The 23,603-nt window shown below is 42.4% G+C and overlaps 1 protein-coding gene across 1 annotated transcript in view; it reads left to right on the top strand.

The window, feature by feature from the left end:
* GXYLT2 (glucoside xylosyltransferase 2) overlaps positions 1-23,603 on the top strand; it is a gene marked incomplete at its 5' end in the record, with an annotated part of 92,429 nt that overhangs the window by 9,815 nt on the left and 59,011 nt on the right. The window contains 2 exons of the mRNA XM_080828426.1: positions 12,187-12,379; positions 20,330-20,461. Of these exons, the coding sequence (XP_080684552.1) occupies positions 12,187-12,379; positions 20,330-20,461 (325 nt within the window). The remainder of the gene's footprint in view (positions 1-12,186; positions 12,380-20,329; positions 20,462-23,603) is intronic.

The raw sequence follows: 23,603 nt of genomic DNA, 5'->3' as shown, positions 1-23,603 counted from the left end.
GTGGTTGGGCTTAAAGATGCCCTTCGTTTTCCTCCTCCTAGTTTTGTGAGAATTACAAGGACCTCAGTTGTCTGACCACCAGCCTTAAAGTAACAAGCTTTGATGTTCAGGTATCAGATTTTACCCTTGGGGAGAATGCATTGCTAGAAACTCCATTTTAGAAGAAACACAAGAGTAGTCAGAAACACATTGGCAATTGGCATTTAGAAGAAACTTTTAGTTTAGAAAGTGTACTAAAACTTCAAATCTAGTTTGCAATAAGGTAGAACACTGATATCTAAAGTACCATACTTTTTGCCGCTCTGCCTGCCTGTTTTTATCATGGAATTAAATTTTTAGAAAAAAATGAAGGCTTCTTGTACATTTCAAGTTAGTATTTAATAATAATGGTGGTGGTAACAACTGATATTTAATGATGATTTAAAATATGCCGTGATATGGGGCATCTGGGTGGCTCAGTTGGTTAAGTGTCTGCCCTCGGCTCAGGTCATGATCCCAGAGTCCTGGGATCTAGCCCAGTGTCAGGCTCCCTGCTCAGTGGAAGAATCTGTTTCTCCTTCTCCCTCTACCCCTTCCCCTCTGACTTGTACTCCCTCTCTCTCAAATAAATAAATAAATAAATAAAATCTTTTAAAAGAAAGTAACCCACAATACTGTACGAAGCATTTCCGCGTATTATCTCACTTCTTCCCTAACAACCTAAGAGGTAGGTACTATTATTGGATAGGTCAGAACACTTTCAGTTGCAAGAGATAGAGTCTTAGCTCATCAGCTTACACCACTTAGTCATAAGAGGTGATTTACTGGCTCATAAAACTAGAAATTGCAAAAGAGATAAGGATTCCATCGCAGGTGTTTCCCAGATTTCTGGCTGTCATGCCTCTGCCTTCCATTTCTGCTGCCTTCTGTGTGAGCCACACCCTTGCGTGGGTGTTCTCCCCGTGAGAGTCCCAACAGGTCTGGGCTTGCCTTCTCCTCCTTCAGTCACTGCTAAGTGAAAAACTTCATCCAGCAAGAGTCCCAGGGCTACCTCTGTTGACCTGACATGGATCACATCCATATCCGATCGCTGATGGCCACGCGTGGGGAGAGGATGATTCAGCCCTTCCAAACCTCATGGACTCACAACAGAACAGGAATGGTTTCCCCAAAAGAAAATTGAGGTGTTCTTACCAGAAACTCTTGGAAATGGATGCTGGTAAGAAACACCAAAACCAAAAGCAAATGTCCACTATAATCAGTACACCCATTTTACAGGTGGGGAAACTGAGGGTCAGAAGTGGTTAAAGCATGTGCCCAAGATGGGACAGGTAAGAGGCAGACCTAGAATTTGAAGCCTGGGCCATGTGCTTTGAGAGCCAAATGGCTTACCACCACGCTATACTGGGGAACAAATCTTGAAGTTTGAAATATTTGATTGCTTTCTAGAATCCTTTTGAAGAAGATCCTTTGATTAAATCTCTTTTTTAAGTGAGAATTTTTTCATATTTATAAGGGAAAAATAGGATATAAATATTATCCCTTTAAAAAAGTTTTTATATATTTACATATTTATAGATACACATCCACATATTGAGTGTGACTGTGGAAGATTATACCATTATACCAAAATGTTAACAATGGTTATGGAATTGGAATTATGGTACTTGCCTTTGACTTGTCTGTATTTTAAATTTTTTTCTATGAGGAATATATGCATTACCTGTATAATTTATAACGTGAGTTAAAGTATATAAATTATCATAAAAATTAAAAATCCCTGATTGCCTGAGGCCTTGGAGGATGGAAATTAGTTGGAGAGACCATTTTTCCTCCCCTTCAGTTGGTCTTTCATGCTCATTTTTGGGCAGTGAGCTAGAAGTGTCCATTTGCAGAATATGTAATCCTCATTCTTTTCCCTCATATGTCACCAGCCGTTTATTTCAAACTAACACTGCTGGTTCATATTTTACAATCTCAGTAACATCTTAATTTGAGAAGAAGAGGGAGATGGAAAAATAGAATCTCCTGTGTGTCAGGAACAATCATGAGGGGAACGCATGAAAAGAGAATTAGTCCAGGCAGCATCACAGAGTTAGAGGGAGAGGAGTATAGATAAATATACTTGTGCATGATGTCAGCTGGTGAATGCATGGATTATGAAGGTGCAGTTGATAAAGGTATGCACTGAGATTCATGCCTAGGGAAGGGGGTGGGGCTAAAATCCCATCCAGGCTCAGATCACTGAGCTGCGAGCCCTGAGTACAGATAAAGGGTTTATCTGCCCAGAGCAGACTCCTTTTCTGAATCACTTGTGTGTGGCCCCAAATAGAGCATAAGGATTAAAAACACGGGCTCTTAAGTCTAGCTCCCTGAGTTTGAGTCCTTGCATTGCCATTTGCTAATCATAAAGCAGGTGTATATGTCCAATAATGTCTCAAAGCAGACATACATACAGATAGACCCATAGACAAGATTGACAACTTCAGGCTTGGAACACCTACTACGTATTAGACCTAGACTTTGTTTAGGAACACAGCCATGTTTTAAATATCATGATCCAAACTAAAAATATGCTATTCATAATTGAATGCACTTATCAAATAATTGTGTTATGCACTGCCTGCCCCCCAGCAGATTTTTGGCACTGTATTGACACCATTCATATAATACCATGGCTTTAAGGCAAACGTCAGCTTCTCGGCCTATCTTGGAAGATTAATGGTACTTGATTTAACTCCAAACCATGGGTCATTAAAAGTGATTTAACTGTTAGCACAGTCCTGAGCGTCATGTCTGGGTTTCTAAAGCGAAGGCTCTACTCCCAGCTCCTGCAGGGAAAATTTTTTTCAGGGGACGAATGTGTTCCCAGACCTGTGGTTCACAGGGAAGTTTGTAGCACCCCTCGCTGCCAGCCCGTAGCGTGGATCTAATTACCCATTACCAGACTCGCCTTCTAGAGGCTGAAGCAAGGTGTTTCCATTTCTAAACTGCCACCCTGGCCTCATCCGCTGGCCTTCGGCAGATTCCAGTAGCTATGGTTTCATCTGGTAGGATTCCACGCAGGAGGGAATCTCTTCTTCCCCCGGATGAGAGTATTCGATTTCTCGGAATTCATCTTCTACCACCCCCACCCCCCCAATTTATGTTTCCTTCCCTATGAAAATGAGTTACCAACAACACTGTTTTAGACTCTATTTTAAAAAAACCAGGGTTTTCTCTTCAGCCTCCACTGCCTGCCTGTATCCCAGCATCAGGTTTACCTGCATTAATTTAGCTTGTCAGTTAAGGAGAAGCCCTGGTAAGAGGTAGCAGGAGATGGCTGGAAAGAGGGTCTGAGGAAAACCAATTACTCACTTTAATAATTCAGTGTGTTTTGCAGTAATAGGCTACAGAGTAAATAGCACTACACATAAGTGCCGTATTTCATTATTTATACACTCCAGAAATTGAAGTTTAATTAAGTCGCACTCTTGAGACTTTTAAGCGATTAAGGAGACGCCTCATCTCGGACAGTGTGGAGCTGGTAGAGCTGCTTCCCCCTGTGAGCCTCCTCCGAATCTCATCTTATATTTGCACAGGGAGGGGCTTGAGCAGGGACGAATGAGACATACATTTTCCAAACGGCAGTCAATGGCACATCAGAGCCATCATTCTTTTTTTTTTTTTAAAGATTTATTTATTTATTTATTTGACAGAGAGAGATCACAAGTAGGCAGATAGGCAGGCAAAGAGAGAGAGAGAGGGAAGCAGGCTCCCTGCTGAGCAGAGAGCCCGATGTGGGACTCGATCCCAGGACCCTGAGATCATGACCTGAGCCGAAGGCAGCGGCTTAACCCACTGAGCCACCCAGGCGCCCCAGAGAGCCATCATTCTTATGATATGGCCATACTACCAGTGTCTTGAAATGTTAAAAAAAAGTCTTGGTTAAACATAAGCGCATTTACTTATTTAATCATAGCTTGATTGCAATATAATCCAAATACCTTTTGAAGGTGTACAATACAGTGGTTTTTAGTTTATTCGCCAAGTTGGACAACCATTACCACACCAAATTTCAGAATGTTTTCACCACCCGAAAGGAAGAAACCTTGTGCCCATCAAGCCGTCACTCCACATTTGCCCCTGGATTCTTCCTATATATGGAATCAGAAATAGGTGGTCTTCTGTATTTTCACAAGGTTCACAGTTCACTGTTTAAGGTTCATACAGGTTGTGACATATCAGCACTCCTTTCCTTTAATGGACAAATGATTTTTCATTTTATGAGTATGTCACCTTTTATTTATCCATTCACCAGTTGGGGGACATTTGGGTTGGAGTCTGGCTATTTGAATAATTCTGCTCTGAGTGTTTGTGTGTGAGTTTATGTGCGGACATATATTTTTATTTCTCTTGGGCAGATATGTAGGAGCAGAATTGCCAGGTCACATCGTAGTTCTGTGTTTAACCAGATTTTTGGAACTGTTTTCCAAAGTGGCTGCACCATTTTGCCATCCCACCAGCATTAGGTGAAGGTTCTAATTTCTCCACATTCTAAGTATATTTGTTTTAAGGGAAACTTTCTATCACCGACACAAATTCTCGGTGGCAACATGAATAGAAGGTAATTACTGAATAAGACACTAAGACAATGAAACAGTGTTGGTCATTTCTGACTTGGCTGTTGAAGGTTCTGTATCTGAGATCTGCTGTCTTTTTAGTTGAAAAGGAAGATTAGGTAACATTAGAAAGGTGTTTGAAACATGTTAGCGCCAAGCCAAGACTTTCTTACCGACATTATTGAAAAAAAACTGGAAATGGAATGGCTTTCTCACTCAGAGGCTCAAAGTGATTTGATGCGGTGTCTTAATGGTAATTGCAGCTGAGACATCACCCTTTGGAAAACGCAGAATTTGGGAGGCACGGATGCTGTATGTGAGCCCATCTCATCGTGTTTCAGCAGTCAGCTTCATGGTTATGTCATGCAAGTAACTCGGAGGTGGCAGGGGTCATGTTTGTTGTTTTTTGGCTATTATTTTTTCTCACAGTATGTGTTTTCTAATAACTCTTGGGTAAATTTGAGAAACTGTCAAGGTTACTATATTTTTGGTAGGATAATAGCTATTTCACCCAGTAATATCATTTCTGGGAATGTAGTTGAAGGCCATAATGAAAAGAAGGGAAAAAAATTCTGTTGGCTCACAATATTTAGTACCAGACTTTTTTTTTTTTTTAATATGACAGAATAGTTAGTTGGAAACAACCAACAAAAGGGCAATGCTAATAAGCTCTGTTGTTTTTATTGGATGGACTAGTAGATAGCCAGTTACAATGACACGGCTATGAAGACTTAAGAAGTAACAAGAAAAATAAAAGAATCAGATGAAAAATGTGAAATATAAAGTTGTAGGTACACTGTTAGTACAGCTATAAAAATATGTATTCAGTGGAATTTAGACCAGGACATAACTGCAAAGAAAGTTTTAGAGGGCACAATTTTTTTCCATTTACCAACATTAATATTTCAATATATATGTTATATATATGTATTTGTTTTGAGAGGGAGAGAGAGCACACGTGTGCATGCAGGGGCTAGAGGGAGAGGGAGAGAGAGAATCTCAAGCAGGCTCCATGCCCAGCTTGGAGCCCAAGACAGGGTTCAGTCTCATGATCGTGAGATCATGACCTGAGCCAAAATCAAGTCAGACACTTAAATAACTGAGCCCCCAGACACCCATGTTTAATTTTTTAAATTGGAACCTTACATTATGTATTTTATTCTGATCTTGTTCTAAAGATAGAGATTTTGCTTATTTACATTGCCTTAGATTGATGGTATATAATGTGTCCTTGATATAAATTACATTGAAAGAATTTATAAACACCAGCTGAGGTAAGTTTTAGGAAGGAAATAAACAAAGACCATGACAATAAAAGGGAGGGTGCTCCTTTGATAAGGTGGTCAAGGAAGCTCATTTTGCTGTTTAAAAGAGAAGGAGGTATCTATGCAAAGGGAAGGATATTCCAGGCCGAGGACACAGTAAAAGTCCAGGATGTGAGCACAGCACTGGGTGTCTCAGGTAGAAAGAAGGAAAGGTGGTGGGTGCAGAAATCCCAAACTTAAGGGTCAGGAGGCAGGGAGCATCTTCTAAACAGTGGTTGAAGTCCTGGAGAATGCTGGGAGGAGCGAGGAGCTGAGCTGTTCGTTGAGTTAAGAGCACTGCCAGGAAGCTGAGAGATAACACCAACAAAGACAGAAGACAGACAGTTTTCATCCATAGGTGTCACTATGAAGACGCATCCCACGTCTAAGTGTGGCAGGAAGAACAAGGAGGACACCAGCCCAGCTCCTGCCCCAAGACTCCTGGGGGTGGGGAGGAAGAGCATCCTCCACATGGGGGTCTGCTGGGGAGGCGGCATCCTCACAAGGCTGCCATGTTTTCATGACGGCAAGACGTGAAGAGAATACCCTGAGAGAAGGCTGAACATGGAGTGGGTTTTCCTGGGGGTGTGGGGGAAGAGTTTGGGAGAGAAAGGAGAAATGAGGAGTCAGCTCAGATCATTAGTTCTTGGCTGTAGCCAAGAACTATTGGTGATTGTGGTATAACTGTACTAATAAGCAAACTCCAGGACCTCCCCAAGACCTTCTGATTCAGAATCTCTTGTGGCGTGGAGGCTTGCATGTTAACAAGCACCTCCAATGACTAGGCTGTGTGAGCTGGGTAGGGGATGCCCCGCACTAGATGGTATCTGGTGTTTCTTCCAGCACAAAACTGCAAGAGTGATGGGACTGGGGCTCAGGGCCCTAGCAGCGAGCAACAGGGAAGAAAGGGATTCAGTGAGCATTTCAAAGGCTGACTCAAGGTGAGAATATGAGAGAGGCGGAGCAAGGCAAAGGTGATTGGAAATATTTTTAAGCCCTACATTAGGACTCTTTTGATTGCTAAGCTATAAGTTTGTTTCCATGTGGCTTCAGCGAAAGGAAATGCACTGGCTTAAAAACAACTCTCTGGGGCACCTGGGTGGCTCATTCACTTAAGTGTCCAACTCTTGATCTCAGCGCAGGTCATGATCTGAGGGTTGTGAGCTCAAGCCCCACGCTGCTTAAGATTTTCTTTCTCCATCTCCCTCTGCCCCCCTCCTACTTGTGCTCATTCTCTTTCTTTCTCTTTAAAAAAAAACAAAAAAACAAAACCATCCTCAGTTATGGTCACGTGCCCCTGGATGCGGATAGGGCCAGCAAAGATGTGACCCACCACCTTTCGGCTCTGCTTTCTACTGTGTTGACTCCCATTCAGGCTCTACCAGTGTGGTGGCCAAGATGGTTACCATCAGTTCCAGCCTTAACTGGAAGCTTCTCAAAATTCTGGACAGCAAGTGTCCGCCCCAGTCCCCTTTTATAAAGTACAAATAAGAATATAGTTAACCATCAGTCTGAATGATGCTACAATTCCCCACTGCCCATTCCCTGCCCAAACTGTGTAATTCAAGGGGTTAAGGAGTTTTAGGTTCATAGACTGGACTTCCCTTGATCTTCGAAGGGTCTCAAGTGACATTTGAGTGGTGCTGGGTGAAAGGCACACCATTTTAGTGCCCTTAAACTTGATTATTCATTGTGATCACAACACAAATGCTTACTGCCTGAAGCCTGAGGTTTTGAATGTAATGTGAGAGGTAACAGAGGGGGAGCAGCAAAGGTCTCATTAAATCCTAACCATTGATACTTGAACTGCCACCAGGAGAGGCCTTTATTTTTCTTTTTTAATACCTGTCACCAGACACCAAGAAAGACTGCAGTCCCCAGCCCCTGCTTTTTGTACTGTGCAGTCCCAAATCACGGAAGCCTGCAGAGAAGTAGCTTGCTAGGCTGCAGAGGAATGCAAGCTTTTTTTAATTTAAAAAAAAAAAGTTATTGGGGAGCCTGAGTGGCTCAGCCAGTTCAGTGTCTGACTCTTGGTTTTGGCTCAAGTCATGATCTCAGGGTCATGAGATTGAGTCCCACATCAGCTCTGCTCAGTGTAGAGTTTACTTGAGAGTCTCTCTCTCCCTCCCTCCCCCTCTGCCCCTCTCCTTGCTTGCTAATGCACACATGTGCACACAACACACTCTCTCTCTCATATAAAATCTTTTTTAAAAGGGTGTTGTTGGGGCACTTGGGTGCCTCCATCAGTTAAACGTCTGCCTTCAGCTCAGGTCATGATCCAAGGGTCCTGGGATCGAGTCCTGCATCAGGCTCCTTGCTCAGCGGGGAGCCTGCTTCTTCCTCTCCCTCTGTCTGCTGTACCCTTGCTTGTACTTTCTCTCTCTCTCTCTATCAAATAAATAAAATTTAAAAAAAAATCTTAAAAAGAAAGAAAAGTAGTTCAAATAGTTTGGGCATACAAAAAATACAGATAACAACATAATGAATTTCTGTGTACCTGGCACTCATCTTAAGAAATAAAAATTTAAATCCCAGAAATAACCATTATCCTGTATTTGATTTTTATCATCCTCCTATATTGTTTATTTTTACTACATAAGTCTATGAACAACATACAGTGCTATTTTGCTTGCTTTTAAGCTTCATCTAAATGGTATCATTCTATGGGGCACCTGGGTGGCTCAGTCAGCTAAGGGTCTGCCTTCACCTCTGGTCATGATCATGATCCCAGGGCCCTGGGATCAATCCCTGCATCAGGCTCCCTGTTTAAAATTAGCATTATCCTTAGGTGCCTGGGTGGCTTAGTTGGTTAAGTGACTGCTTTCAGCTCAGGTCATGATCCTGGAGTCCAAGGATCAAGTCCCTCCTCAGGCTCCCTGCTCAGTGGGGAGTCTGCTTCTTCCTATGACTCTCCCCCCTCTCATGTTCTCATTCTCTCTCTCTCTCTCTCTCTCTCAAATAAATAAATAAATAAGTCTTATTAATAAATAAACAAAATTAGTATTTTCCTGATTACTAAGGTTAAAGTTTTTTGCTCATGTAGAAGCCCAATAGGTAAAGCTAAACGGGGCCAAGTTATTTGCGATGGCCAGTGGTTCCTATATAAGACAGCTGTGCTATTGAGTTGATTGTTTGAGTACCTTTGGATGAGACCAGTGTTCCTAAATATTGGGCATAATTTTAAGCAAAAAAGTTTGCATGAAATCTCTTTTGTAACATGTTTTGGCCAGATTTTTGCCCTTTTTTTAAATTGACTGTGATTTTTAGCATTATCTGTGACACATCCTTCCCATCGTTTTACATAAGTTAATTGGGAGCTGGCTTTAATAGTGGGTCAGAAAACTCGCCCACAGAGCTGAGGAAGAGAAGACATCTGAGTCCATTCAGCAGGGGTCCTTGAATTTACCAGGCGTGATCCTGATTTAGTACCTTTGCTCTGACTGTCTCCTCTGCCTGGAATGCTCCTCCCGCAGAAATGCTCATGACTCACTTCCTCGCCTCCTTCAAGTTGTCATCGGATTTCTCCATCTCAGTGAGGACTTTCCCAACTCTGCACTGTATAAAAATATCTACCAGCCTGTCAGCCACTGCCACATCCCTCTCTGCTCAAGGGTATATTTCCTTCATAGCCCTTATTGCTGGATAAATTTCTATGTAAGTTACTTAGTTACTGCTACTCCCTTCTTTGTCTTTCCCCTGCCACCCTTAGAATATAATTTCTGCAAGGGCAGGCATCTTGTTCTGTTTCCTTCACTGCTGTCCTCAGGTAACTAGAACAGTGCCTGGCACATAATCCTCAGTATAGATTTGTTGATTAATACATGGTCTGAAGTTAGCAGGAAAAAGAGAGCAGAGGAGAGCATTTCTGAGAAAGAGAGGGAAAGAGAGGGAGAGACAGACAGAATGCATGTGCCAAGACCTGGAGACAACCCACCAGTCTGCTAACCAGAACTGAGACAGATGGAGAGGATGAGTATGTGTGACTATGACTTCGGTTATGAATGGCTGTCCCCCCGAAGCTGGGGGTGCTGGAGGCAGTTGCAAGAGATGTATATAGGAGCCATGATCATCAGTTTGGACTCAATCTCAAGGACATCTGGGAGCCCTTACATTTATTTTAATCCAAAGAATTACACATTCTGATTTGCATTTTAGAAGAACATCACTCTGACAGATGCTGGCGAGGATGCGGAGAAAGGGGAACCCTCCTATACTTTTGGTGGGAATGCAAGCTGGTGCAACCACTCTGGAAAACAGCATGGAGGTTCCTCAAAAAGTTGAAAATAGAGCTACCCTATGACCCAGCAATCACACTACTGGGTATTTACCCTAAAGATACAAATGTGGTGATCCGAAGGGGCACGTGCACACAAATGTTTATAGCAGCAATGTCCACAACAGCCAAACTATGGAAAGAACCTAGATGTCCATCAACAGATGAATGGATAAAGAACAGGCAGCATATATATACATATATATATATATATATATATATATGAATACTATGCAGCCATCAAAAGAAATGAAATCTTGCCATTTGTGATGACGTGGATGGAACTAGAGGGTATTATGCTTAGTGAAATAAGTCAGTCAGGGAAAGACAATTATCATATGATTTCCCTGATATGAGGAAGTCGAGAGGCTACATGGGGGGGCTTGGGGGGTAGGAAAAGAATAAATGAAACAAGATGGGATCGGGAGGGAGACAAACCATAAGAGACTCTTAATCTCACAAAACAGACTGAGGGTTTCTGGGGGGAGAGGGGGAGGGAGAGGCTGGTGGGGTTATGGACATTGGGGAAGGTATGTGCTATGGTGAGTGCTGTGAAGTGTGTAAACCTGGTACAGACCTGTACCCCTGGGGCTAATAATACATTATATGTTAATAAAAAATTAAAAATTAAAAGAAAAAAAGAAGAACATCACTCTGGTGCCAATAAGAAGAAATCAGAGGGTGAGAATTAAAAGAATAAGACTGGAGGCAGGTGGCCCATCTAGGGAGCCATCACAGTGGTTGAGGCGAGAGAAGCTGGTGGTCTCATTGGGTAGCAGCAGGGGGATGGAGAGAGTCGGACAACTTCAGGAAATACTTAGGACACCTCTAAGTGTTATTCTGTGATCTGTGAAATCAGCGGATCCACATACCTCTCGGTGTCTAAGCTTAGCTGAGCTTCCACTAAGTGCGCTCTGAAGTGATCAAATCGGAAAGCGGTCCGACGTGCTCCACCCACCTCTTCACCTACCTCCTGGTGAAAGCACTCTGGAGCAAGACTGCCATTATTCAACAGAGCAGCGGATAATGGAGCAGTGCACTGATTGGACTGGAAGGTTTTGGAAGGGAGGTAACATTCCATGTCCAAGTTTCCCTGGCCTCCAAGTCTTTTGTGCAAGTAAATTAGTTTCATTCGTCTCAGGGCACCTTTTCCAGGCCAGCTCCTTCCAACTTGCCTGCAAATGTCTCTCAGTGGTGTGTTTGAGGCTTGGCTGCGTCTCCTTGTCTGGAACAAATCTTTTATTACGAGGAAATAGCTGGATGATGATTCTGGACTCTTGGACCCTATTCCCCTCTCAGCTGTTGACTCAGTATTTGATACCTTGGTCATTTTCAGCTTAACCTGCCTCCTCTCCTGCCTGTTTCTCATTAACACGACTTACATACTGGAAGCCGAATTTCAAACCTACCACCTCAGCAATTTTGAGTGAGACAGTTAGGATTAACACCTGTTTCTCGAGACTCTCCCAAGATATGACGGAGGCACACATTATTTTCTCTGCTCACCTCCCAGACTCGCATGATTTTCCTTTGGTGCAGCGGTCATGCATTCCACCGCAACCTAAAACCATCCAGATGATGGGAATATCATATTGCTCGTTTCACATGGGAAAGCCACAACCCACCCTCGTCTTATTCATGTTGCATTCAAATCCAATTTGCGTGGCCCAAGTGAGCGTGAGCAGCACAGCCCCTTTGTCAGCTGTTGGAAGTTTAGCAATACTATTTCCAAACACGGGCCATTCAGCAGCCAGCAGGCGCTCGACAGCTGAGTGGGGCAGAAAAAGTCTCAGACACCTATGGCCATCCAAACAGTGACTCATCCTGCTATTGCCAGGATAAATATGGGAATAAATGGTATTTTTCTCCAAGCAGGAAGAATTGTCAAAATGCTTATCACTTTATAAAATATAACAGATTGTGCCTGTTCATGTTTTGAAATGTTCCAACTATTCACTAGCTGGGTGTTTTGTTTTGTTTTTAATTTTATGAGTTTATTAATAGCTTTAACTGTTTTCCTTCTTCCTAGGAGGCCTGGAGAACTCAGGAGTTTTCAGGCCGTGCTGCCTCCGGAGCTCTGGATCCACTTGGCCGTGGTGGCCTGTGGCAATCGTCTGGAGGAGACCCTGGTCATGCTCAAATCCGCTGTACTCTTTAGCCACAGGAAGATCCAGTTTCACATCTTCACAGAAGACTCTCTGAAGCCCGAGTTTGATAAGCAGGTAAATTTGTGGAAATGGCAGTGCCATAGTTACTGAGTGCAGACAGACTGCATTGTGGGAAATGCGTATCCCCCTTCGCTAATGGGATTCGCTGACCTTCGAGCTGTACTCTGCTGTGTGGCCATACACTCGACTCTGAGCCTTACTGTTCTCATGGATCCTTTAAGGATACTTACGCCTACCTTGCAGAGATATTGTAAGAGTTCTATGAGATGACGCACTTGAAGAGCTTGACCCAGGGCTTGAGCCCTCGGGTGTAATTAACATGGCTCTCATGTAGGGGACAGGTAGCCATCTACAAATCCCCTTTATATAGGTTTTTTGAATGACAAGTAATAAACGGTCATTAAAATAAATTCAAATGATACATATGCTGTACATTAAAAGGTAGGTGTCCTTGGTACCCTCAGTCCCACACAAGAAACTATCTGAGTTAGCTATTTTGAGTTATTCTTCCTTATTTTTTTCATTTGCAGATGTGTATTTGTGTGTGTAATTATCTGTATGGATGCATGTATATGTGTGTAAATGTGTATTTGTTTGTATAAACATATACCTGTATAACACACAGGTATATGTGCCCAGACTAAAATGTATTTCTTTTATTTTTTAAAAAGATTTTTAAAATTTATTTGAGACAGAGAAAGAGAGAGAGCATGCATGTGCAGGGGGGAGGAGCCGAGGGAGAGGGAGAAGCAGGCCCCCTCCTAAGTAGGGAGCCCTATGTGGGGCTCGATCCCAGGACCCCAGGATCATGACCTGAGCTGAAGGCAGACACTTAACTGGCTGTGCCACCCAGACGCCCCTGTATTTCTTTTATAAAATCAGGCTTGTTCTCTATGTGTCCACCTGAACTTGGTTTTCCTACCTTAAAACCGTATTGTCAGGATTGTTCCAGGTCAGGTCTCAGATGTCCTCACCTCATCTTTTCTGGTGACTGTATAGTATTTTATTACAGGTTGGATCCCTGTTCAGTTGACTGTTCCTCTACTGAGGAACAAGGACTGATTTTTTTTTTTTTTTTTTTTTTTTTTTTTTTTACCAGTTCCCAAGGAGAGCTTTGGAAATACCTCTTCTCCCCACTATCGGGACTGGGGAGTTTGCAGAGTTTTGAGTTTGCAAACCAAACTTTGCTTTGTCTTGGACGTTTGCTCTTGTGGTAAGGCCTTGAGTGCTGGCAGAGTGAGATGTGGTTCGTTTCATATGCACTGACTTGTGTCAGCAGGGCCCCCTCCTGTCCCCGGGCTGGCTACACTAATGAGAAAGGCCAAAGAAGCCTGTAGGGCAGAGAAAGGCTACTAACAGAAAGCTAGAAAACGGGTTGCGTTTCCCCTTGACGTCTTCACCAGGAGAAGCCAAATAGTCTCAAAGCTTTGAAATGGATTGGAAAATGCCTTGAAAAAAGATCTGAGTCAAAGGAAAGGGAAGAGGTTGGCACACACATGGTTTGCTTTCTCTGCAGCTGTGGTTGAAAGGAGATGGCAATGGTAATTACCATTTATCAAGGGCTTCTGATTTATAATTTACCCCTCCTTAACTCTCACCAGAAGGTAGCAATCATGTCCCTCTTTTGCAGAGAGTTTTAGTGATTTGTTCATCAGGTGTCAGTTCAAGGTCACAGCGTCAAACCTCCACCTGCTTAACCAGTGTGCCATTCTACCTCTGCAGCCAGCAGATAGAAGACTCATCTGAGAAACTCAGCTCCCCTGTATGCTTGCTGCTGGATCTCAGGCAAGCCTTGTGGCCTCTCAGAGCTTCGGCTTCCCTGTCTGTAACTTGAAGCGAGCAACACTGATAAAAGAGCTAAGGTATCTGGAATCAGGATAGGCTAGGTCAGGCTGCCTTAACACCTCCCGAAAACCTCAGACACTTTCCATGTGCCTCCTGCTTGTCTCACACAGGGTCTTAGGTCTGGGACTGAAGATGACAAAGACTATTCATGCTTTTTTTTTTTTTTTAAGTTTTTTTTTTAATTGTTTCTGATAATCTCTACACCCAGCATGGGGTTTGATCTCACAACCCTGAGGTCAAGAGTAGTATGCCCTCTCAGCTACGCCAGCCATGCGCCCCAAGACTGTTCATGCTTTGAGTTGCACCTGCTGGAACACTTGGCCTCTGAAGTTCTTGGGATGCCATGCAGGAAAGAGAGAGACAAGTGGCTCACGACTGTGCATTTCACTCCCTCAGCTTGACAGTGACACGAGTCTTTTCCATTCTCATTGAACTGCCTGGAAGCAGTCACAAGGCTCACCCAATGGCAAGAGGCTGAGAAGTGCTCAGTGTGCAGGAAGGGAGGAAACCAGCTGAGGACGAACCTTAGCAATGTGTTGCCCAATATCCATCTAACAAGTATTTATTGGGTACCCACTGGGTGCTAGAGGCTGGGCCAGGAGGCTGGAGCCGAACAAAACGAATTTGAACTTAAAGAAGGTGAGGGGAAGGAAGATGTATGTGTGTAACTATGTGTATGAGGCAGAATGTATTTTCCAGAGAAGCTCTCAGTGGCCCCACCTTCTATTATTCACACCCTAGCATGCTTCCCTCCTTCGCTGTCCCAAGGGTTGGCCTGTGTGACCAGCAGCATGGGGAAGACGCAATGCTATGTCAGTTCTGAGATTAACGTTTAAAAAGGCACCGCGCTTCCTATCTTGCCTGCACTTGCTTTCTCTCCTGGATCACCTGCTGTGGGGTAAGCCGCTTTCATGTCAGAGCACCCCTTGGAGAAGCCTTCCTGGTAAGGAATCAGGGCTTCTTGTGACACTCATGTATGTTAGCTTGGAGACAGAACCTCCCGCCCCGCCCCGCCTTCAGAGGACTGTAACCCCAGCCAGTAGTTGGACAACACCCTCGTGAAAGCCACTGAGCCAGAGCAACCCAGCTTACAGATTTTTGACCCTAAGAAAGTACATGAAAGAATACATTTCTGTGGTTTTGAGCCACTAAGTTTTGGGGATAATTTGTTAAAAGGTAATAGCCAATACATATGCCTCTATATATGTCATCTGTATGTATATGTAAAATAGAGTATGCTGCATAGAATGTTCACGTGACATTTGAGGCTAGAGAATGGAAAGAACATAGCTTCTGCCGGCTTTCATGGAATGCCTGTCCCAGGAACCTGGCCAGCATGTGGTGAGTGAGCCCACACTAGCCCATTCGGACAGATCGTATGGAGAGACCCACTCAGAGAAGAGCTGAGGTCCCTAGCCCCTAGCTGGCCTCAATTGGCAGACATGTGAATGGACTAGCATTCAGATGATTCCACCCTCCAGGCTTTGAAGCTTCTAGCCCATGATGAGGCCTAGACATCATGTAGCAGTGTAAGCCGCCCCCTGCCCCCTCCCCCGTCGCCTTCTGTGCCTTGTCCAAATTCCTGATCCATGGAATCTGTGAGCTTAATGGATGGTTGTTTTATACTGCTAAGTTTGGGGGTAATTTTCTATAAGCCATGGTAATTGGCACATTATAAATTGGGAACTAAATTGTATGGGAGAATCATTGAATTTGAAAAATCATTTGAATCGCTCTGGTGACTTTATCCCTGTGATGGCTCCTTTCCTCAGGTCTTTGTTAGATCAGTGGAGCTCAACCAACAAAGGAAATTATAACAGGGTGTTAAAAGACAGGCAGGACATCTGGCCTCGTCCCTTTCCATGCAGGGATTATAGACAAAAAGTTTAGATATAAAACCTTGTCTCTTATGGAATTCACAGAACTTTCCTCAGTCTTGGTTGTTTCATCAGTATGGAAGGACAAAATGATCCTTGCTCTGTTACTGCAGAGCATACTTGTGAGGCTGAATCACATGATCTGTTTATTCTTTCATTCCACAGAGATTCTTTGGAACATCTCCTGTACCTTGTTGGCTTGAAAATAGTAGGACAGGACCAGTTGGTTTTTGTGTAGTTACAGGAGATGCTGGTATGGAGAGGCAGGGTCTGCCACCCTTCACCAGGGTCTCACTTCTAACCCTGAGGCATTGTGGGAATATCCAGTTTCTTGTGATAACTTCCTGCGAAGCACAAGGCCACGTATCTTTGTTTTGTAAAAACAAAACAAAGTGCCAGCTGACCTCATGATTCCTCTGGAGACTGCTTTGTGGGTGAATTATACTCTTTTTAAGGAGAATTTTTTAATTTTTAAGCCATGTAAATATAATATGTCTGGAGCTATTTACCAAGTATAATGTAGATACTTAATATTTTGGAGTCTTACTTATTTTTGTCATCTCTCAATATAGGAGCTGCAAATGCCAGCTGGTTGATTTCCTAGCTGCTGCTGGCAGCTCAGGAATCAGACATGTGCTTGAGGTTTGGCGCATCTGTCAGGAAAAAGTGGGACACCAAAGGGGGGTAACCACCAGTCCATTCTGGTGAAGGGTGGGGCCAGTGGGATGGCAACATCCTGTGTGTGTGTGTGTGTGTGTGTGTGTGTGTGTGTGTGTGTGTGTTTGCGCACACGCGCGCGCATGCGTTCTATGTGTGTATGTGTCCTCTGCCATAGGAAGAGGTGTCAAGGAGAACTTGTGGCTGGAGTTGGTGTACTATTCAAACACAAGCATTGAAACAAATATAAATGGACTGAACATTCCAGTTAAAAGACACAGATTGGCAAAGGCAGATAAACCCTTCTGGGAGATGGAAGAGTCAGGGAAACCAGTAGACCTCTGGGACCTTCCCATTCTCCTTCGAGGGCTGATTTTGGGCTGCTGTGGCAAGGCACATTTGGACTGAGTATCTGTCCCTGGTGTCCATTCTGATGGGTCAGTGTTTTCGCTCTGAGTGTGTACAGCCAGTGTCGGTTCTGATGAGTCAATGCAGGTGTGCCAGTATTTGTGCATGGTGTGGGTTCTGATCGGTCAGCAGGCCCTTGTAAATTAGTTATCAAATACTTTGTCACTCCTCCTCTTTCTCCTTCTGAGATTTCTCTCTCATATATCCATCTCAAAGTTGCAAATTTAAAGCATGATCAGTGGTATGTTTCTTCAGACATTTTTATGCGACCGTATAAGCAATATATGTACAGTGCAAAAAAAGCAGTCATAAAATTATAAGTTTAAAAAAATCAGCCATCCTAATGGTCAGGGAGAGTAATATTGGTAGATTTACTTATATTCCTTTTCTTTTCGCATGAATATCAGAAATAGGATCATCTTCTATATTCCCTTTTATATCACTAAGTTTTGTATTACTAAATTTCTTCTAAAACTGGGGTTGTCCAGTTTTTTCTGTTAAAGACCAAATAATAGCTTTTTTAGGCTTTGTAGGCTGTGTGGTCTTGTAGCCACCCAATTCTGACATTCAGTGTGAAAGCAGCCATAGAAATATGTATACAATTAGGTGTGACAGTGTTCCAATAAAACTTTTATTTATGGACACTGAAATTCAGATCTCATGTGACTTATAAATGTCACAAAATATTACTGTTGTTTTTACTTTTTTCAGCTATTTAAAAGTGTCTGATCATTCTTGGCTTGTGTGGCTTTCATAGCAGGCTGGATTTAGTTCTTGCCCTACCAATGGTTAGCAAACCCTTCCTGTACGATGTCACATTCTGTTATGTAGACATTTCTTGGAGCTTATTTAACCAAATTGCTCTTTAGGTTGTTTCTAACTTTGCTCTGTTACTGACAACATTATGATAAACAACCTTGCCATAAATATGAGTGGACTTTGGGAATTTTTTCTTACAAGTAGGACTTTTGTGTCCACGGGGAAACGTTAACTCAAAAACGTAAGAAGACACACAGATGGCAGATAAGAAGGAGACTCCACATCACACGTTATTGGGGAACTGCAGAGTAAAACGACGAGATACCACTACACACCTATTAGAATGGCTAAAATCCACAACACTGACCACACAACATGCTGCCGAGGGTGTGCGGCAAGAGAAAATCTCACTCATTGCTGGTGGGAATGCAAGATGCTGCAGCCACTTTGGAGAGCAGTTTGACACATTTTTAAAAACCTAACTGTAGACCGACCATACAGTCCAGCTATCGCACTCTTCAGTATTTACCTAGAGGAGCTGAAAAGTTTTCCGCACAAAAACTACACATCAATGTTTATGCAGTTTTATTTGTAATCACCCCAAACTGAAAGCAACCACGATACCCTTCTATGGGTAAATGTATAAACAAACCGTTGTATATCCATACAAGGGAATATTATTCGGTGATAAAAAATAAATAAGGTACCCATCCACCAAAAGACATGGAGGAGACCTCAGTGCATATTGCTGTGTATAAGAAGCCAATCTGAACAGGCTTTATACTCTCTGATTCCCACTATATCACATTCTGGAAAGGACAAAACTAAGAGACAGTAAAATAATTAGTGGTTGTGAGAATTCAGTGGGAGGGTGTGCCTGGATGGCTCAGTGGGTTAAGCCTCTGCCTTCGGCTCAGGTCATGATCTCAGGGTCCTGGGATCGAGCCCTGCATCGGGCTCCCTGCTCAGTGGGGAGTCTGCTTCCCCCTCTCTCTCTCTGCCTGCCTCTCTGCCTGCTTGTGATCTCTCTCGCTCTGTCAAATAAATAAATCAAATCTTAAAAAAAAAAAAAAGAATCCAGTGGGAGGGAAGGAGGAAGGGGTGAATAGGTGGAGCAGAGGAGATTTCCGGTGCGCTGAAACTGTTCTGCAACGGTAGAGACCTGACGTTATACATCTGTCAAAGTCCATAGAATGTACAACTCAAAGAATGAACCCTGAGGTAAGCTATGGATTTTACTCACTAATATATTGATATTGATTCATCAGTTGTAACAAACATACCACACTAATGCAAGACATAGGTAACAGGGGAAAGTGTGGGGATAGGGGGGAGGGTAGATGGGAGCTCTGTGCTTCCTGCTCAATTTTCCTATAAGCATAAAACTGCTCTAAAAAATAAAACTCATTAATTAATTTTGTTATTGATATTAACATATACAAAATAAATATACTCACTGGAACATTTTTAAAGAACACAGAAATAGAAACTTAGAAAATGACACCACCGCCAGCACTTCCACAGGTGTCTACTTTTAACAGTTTAGCATCAGGGACGCCTGGATGGCTCAGTTGGTTAAGTGTCTGCCTTCGGCTCAGGTCATGGTCCTGGGGTCCTGGGATCGAGCCCCGCATCGGGCTCCCTGCTCAGTGGGGAGTCTGCTTCTCCCCCTCCCTCTGCCTGCCGCTCCCCATGCTTGTGCTCTCTCTCTCTCAAGCACAAGCTTGAGCTTGTGCTCAAATAAATAAATAAAATCTTTAAAAAAAACCCAAAAATCAGTTTAGTGTCTATCTGTCGAGATTTTTCTCTCCATATAAAATATATGTGCATATATTTTTCCTTTAAGACAGAAACATATTATGAAATTTTTTGCATTTTATTTTTTATATTTAATAATAAACATCTTTATAACAAATTTTATAACAAAATTCTTAATAAATTTATTTATTTAAACATATAAATTTTATAATAAAAGGTTTTTTATAGTAAACATTTTTCCTTGTCAGCACATATAGATCTACTTTATTTTAACTGTTACAATAGTCTATTGTATAGTTCCATCATAATTAATTTTTCCAGTTCCTAACTATTGAGCATTTAGTTTGTTCACAAAGGTTTTTATTCTTAATTACAAATGAGACTTTGTTGAAAGTCTTATGCCTTTATCTTTTGGGGTTCGTTGTTCCCAATTTCAAATTTCCCTCTTTGAAGTTTATTCAAATTTATACTCCCCTTGTGCTGTTTATGTGCCAGTCTCCCAACATCCTTGACAACTCTGGATGTTATTTTTTTTAATTCTAGCCGTAGTCTTTCATTCATTGAGCATTAATCATGGTGGTGAAGTTAGACAATCTGTGTAAGGTACCTGAATAATTTCCACTTGAACATCCAGAAGCTTCAGGTGTTTTCCATATCTCTGGGGCCTAATCACCCTCCCCTTGTCTTCCTTGTTTTTTAGTTACGACAGTGGCCTGACTCGTATACAAAGAAGTTTGAGCACAGAATCTACCCCATCACATTTTCGGTTGGAAACCCTCAGGAATGGAAGAAATTATTCAAACCCTGTGCTGCTCAGAGACTCTTTCTTCCGGTAGGAACACAAGCTTTTACTAAAATGCTGCTCGGGAGAGAATTGTTCTTGGAAACATGGTGAAATTAACTGGTGTGTGTCTAAAAACATTTTCCTGAGAGCTGAAAATGTGTTTCTCATGGATTCTGCAGTTGATTCTCTTAGTGTTCCAGGTATAGGGGATTCTTATGTTCAAGAAGTTGTCTGTCCCAAAGATTGAGGGACTGAGAGCATCCAAAGCATGTCTTGGATTATGGGTCTTTGTGACTTCGGTTCCACCTTTACTAGCTGTCTGAACCTCAGTAAATCCCCCACCTTCACTAGCCCTCATGTTCCTCCAGAGGTTTGGCACATAGTTGGCCCTCAATAAATGGTAGCTTTGATGATTATTCTCTGGTAACAATAACTATTACCAGATGTAGCCATGTTAGGGGATAATTCAAAAATAGTCCAGAGTTCTGGTTCAGACTCTCAGTTTTGAATTTTTTAATTAAACAATTTTGTTACCTTTTAAAAAATCCTAAGTAGAAAAATCACTGAAGATAGATTCTAGGTTCTAGGATAGGTTCTAGGCGCCGGGTTAGTGATAGCAATATGGCGGCAAACAAGTCAGTCACAGCCTTGCTCCCTCGGAGTTGAGCCTAGCATTGAATAGGTAATTGGAAGTATGATCTGTGTTGAAGTCTCGTGGGTATATGTAATTTGGGGTTCCACGCTGGTGAGTGAGAGGTCATAGAAGGTTCTTTGGGGACATGGCATTTATGCTGAGGCATGAACGTGCCAGTCTCCCAACATCCTTGAAAAGAAGGATCCCTTCAGAAGAAGCAGGGATCACTGAGTGATAAGGGCCTGGTTAGTAATGAGAGAGAAGAGAGTACCAAGCAGATGGAACAATATGTTCAAAGGCCCTGAGTTGGAAAGGAACATCCTTAAGAAAATAAAAGAAGGTAGAGTAACCAGAAAATAGGGTGATGTGGGATTAAAGAGGTCAGCAGGGGTTGGATTGTCTGGTCTTTGTGTTAAGGGCACTGAGAAGCCATTGACTGATTTCTAGCATGCAAGTGGGATGATCTGGCTTGTGTTTTAAAGAGGACACCCTAGTTCATTGCAGTGTGGACAGTGAAATCTCTAGGCCAATTACTGATGATATGGGCTATGTTGAGGGCCTTAAAGATGGATTCAGAACCTGCCTAAGAAAGAGAATTTACCAGTCCTCATGACTGGCTTGCTGTAAGAGTTGAAGTGGAGTGAGGTGAGAAGGATGTCCCCCAGGTCTCCGACCTGAACAACTAGTAAGGCTGATCTGTTTCAAATTGCCAATATTCAGCTATTTATGAGCTATGGAAAAAGGTAGTTTGTTAGGGTTCATCCTACTCAATGGATGGTGATCTTTGGAGAGATGGAAAAGATTGTTTTCATGGGATGAGATGAGTTTAACTTGGGTCATATTTTTATTTTGAGGTGCCTGGGAGATGGCCATGTAGAGAAGTCTTACCATCTGTTGGTTTCAATCCCTAAATGGCAAATGGCCATTTTAGCATTTCCTACCCAGAACCTGTGAGAAGACCTCCGCGCAGGCTTACTCACTCATTAAGTGACCTATCTGTCACACACCACAGACCATCATGTGAGATGGGAGTCATTTCATAAAAGTGTGGGTAAGGACAGACTACCTCAAACTGGAACTAAAAATCTGTAGGTGGAAGATATAAAACTTAATTACCATTTCAGAAGATGAGAAAAAATGTCAGGTTTCTTCTTGTCTCTGTTTTAGAGGGAAAAATGTATTCAAAAACCAAAGTTACTATTGCAGAATTTTCTTTCCAGCCTATCCAAAAAATATAAGCAACCCAGTAAAACCACATTTGAATGTTCCCTGACCTTGAGTTGTGACTTTATCACCACTATTAAAAAAACAAACGTACCACATGATGGTTTTCATTCATTCACAGCTAAGTAAGTGTTCCATTTTGAATGACAAATGATTGCTGGCATTCCTTATCTGCTTTTGATAATGGAAACTAGCCCTCCCTAAAAATAATAAAGAGAGATTGAAGTTGACAGGACATTTACCTTCTCTGAGTCATATATCATAACAGCAGATTATGAACATAGCATTTTTGGGCTTCAGTAGAATATATTATCCTCAGGGTAATTTGAAATAAAGTCTAGGTGATGTTTTCCTTGAAATTCATCTCTGTAGGACCAACTCAAATATACTGCTGAGGCAGCAGAGTGAAGATGGAGATCCCAAAATGCAAACATTCTAGCAAGTGATAGGTCAGTCGATTGCAAGCCACAATCTCACCCATATTCTCATCTACCCCAAGCCTGTAGGAAAAAAAAAAAAGAAAGAAAAACCCTTCTCACATAAGATTTTACTATCAGAATAAGATCAGAGTACAAGTCTGCAACTCAAGCATATTAGATTCTCAAGTACAATTAGTGGAACTCAGATCCTACCAATTCATGATTTATGAAGCCCTAGAAACCAGTGGACATTTAATTTTCTATTTCTGTGAATAATGGTTCAAAGAGCAGGACCATTATTAGTGCAAAGTAAACTGCAGATGGCTTGTAAGCTCTCTAAGATGCATACTGCTCTCGGGTAACTCAGAAGCTTAAAGTATTTAAAACAATCTGCTGATTACAAATAAATCAAATCTGTTCATTAAAATTTATTCTGGGGGGGGCTCCTGGGTGGCTCAGTGGGTTAAGCTGCTGCCATTGGCTCAGGTCATGATCTCAGGGCCCTGGGATCGAGCCCCGCATCGGCTCTCTGCTCAGCAGGGAGTTTGCTTCCCTCTCTCTCTCTCTCTCTGCCTGCCTCTCTGCCTGCTTGTGATCTCTGTCAAATAAGTAAATAAAATCTTAAAAAAAAATTTTTCTGGGGTACTTTTCCCCTTTTCTTTAGTAATAGCCATAAAACTTTCACTATTGTAAAAATAATTGAGTGTCTTGAATTCACCTCACCTCTCTCCCATTTAATTGGAAGTAGTGAGATTTTTTTGATGGATCTATACATTTTGTTACACACTCGCTGCCTTGATTCCAAAACCCACTAATTGTGGTTTTCCTGGAATCCTAGAGATATCCCAAACATGACAGAGATCACTGAATTGCAGAATCTTCAGAGACTTTACTGGCAAGCAGTAAATATACA

This window comes from Martes martes (assembly GCF_963455335.1).
Source record: "Martes martes genome assembly, chromosome: 1".
Lineage (NCBI taxonomy): Eukaryota > Metazoa > Chordata > Mammalia > Carnivora > Mustelidae > Martes > Martes martes.
The sequence above is the reverse complement of the archived record's forward strand: the minus strand, read 5'-3'. Positions and strand labels throughout refer to the sequence as shown.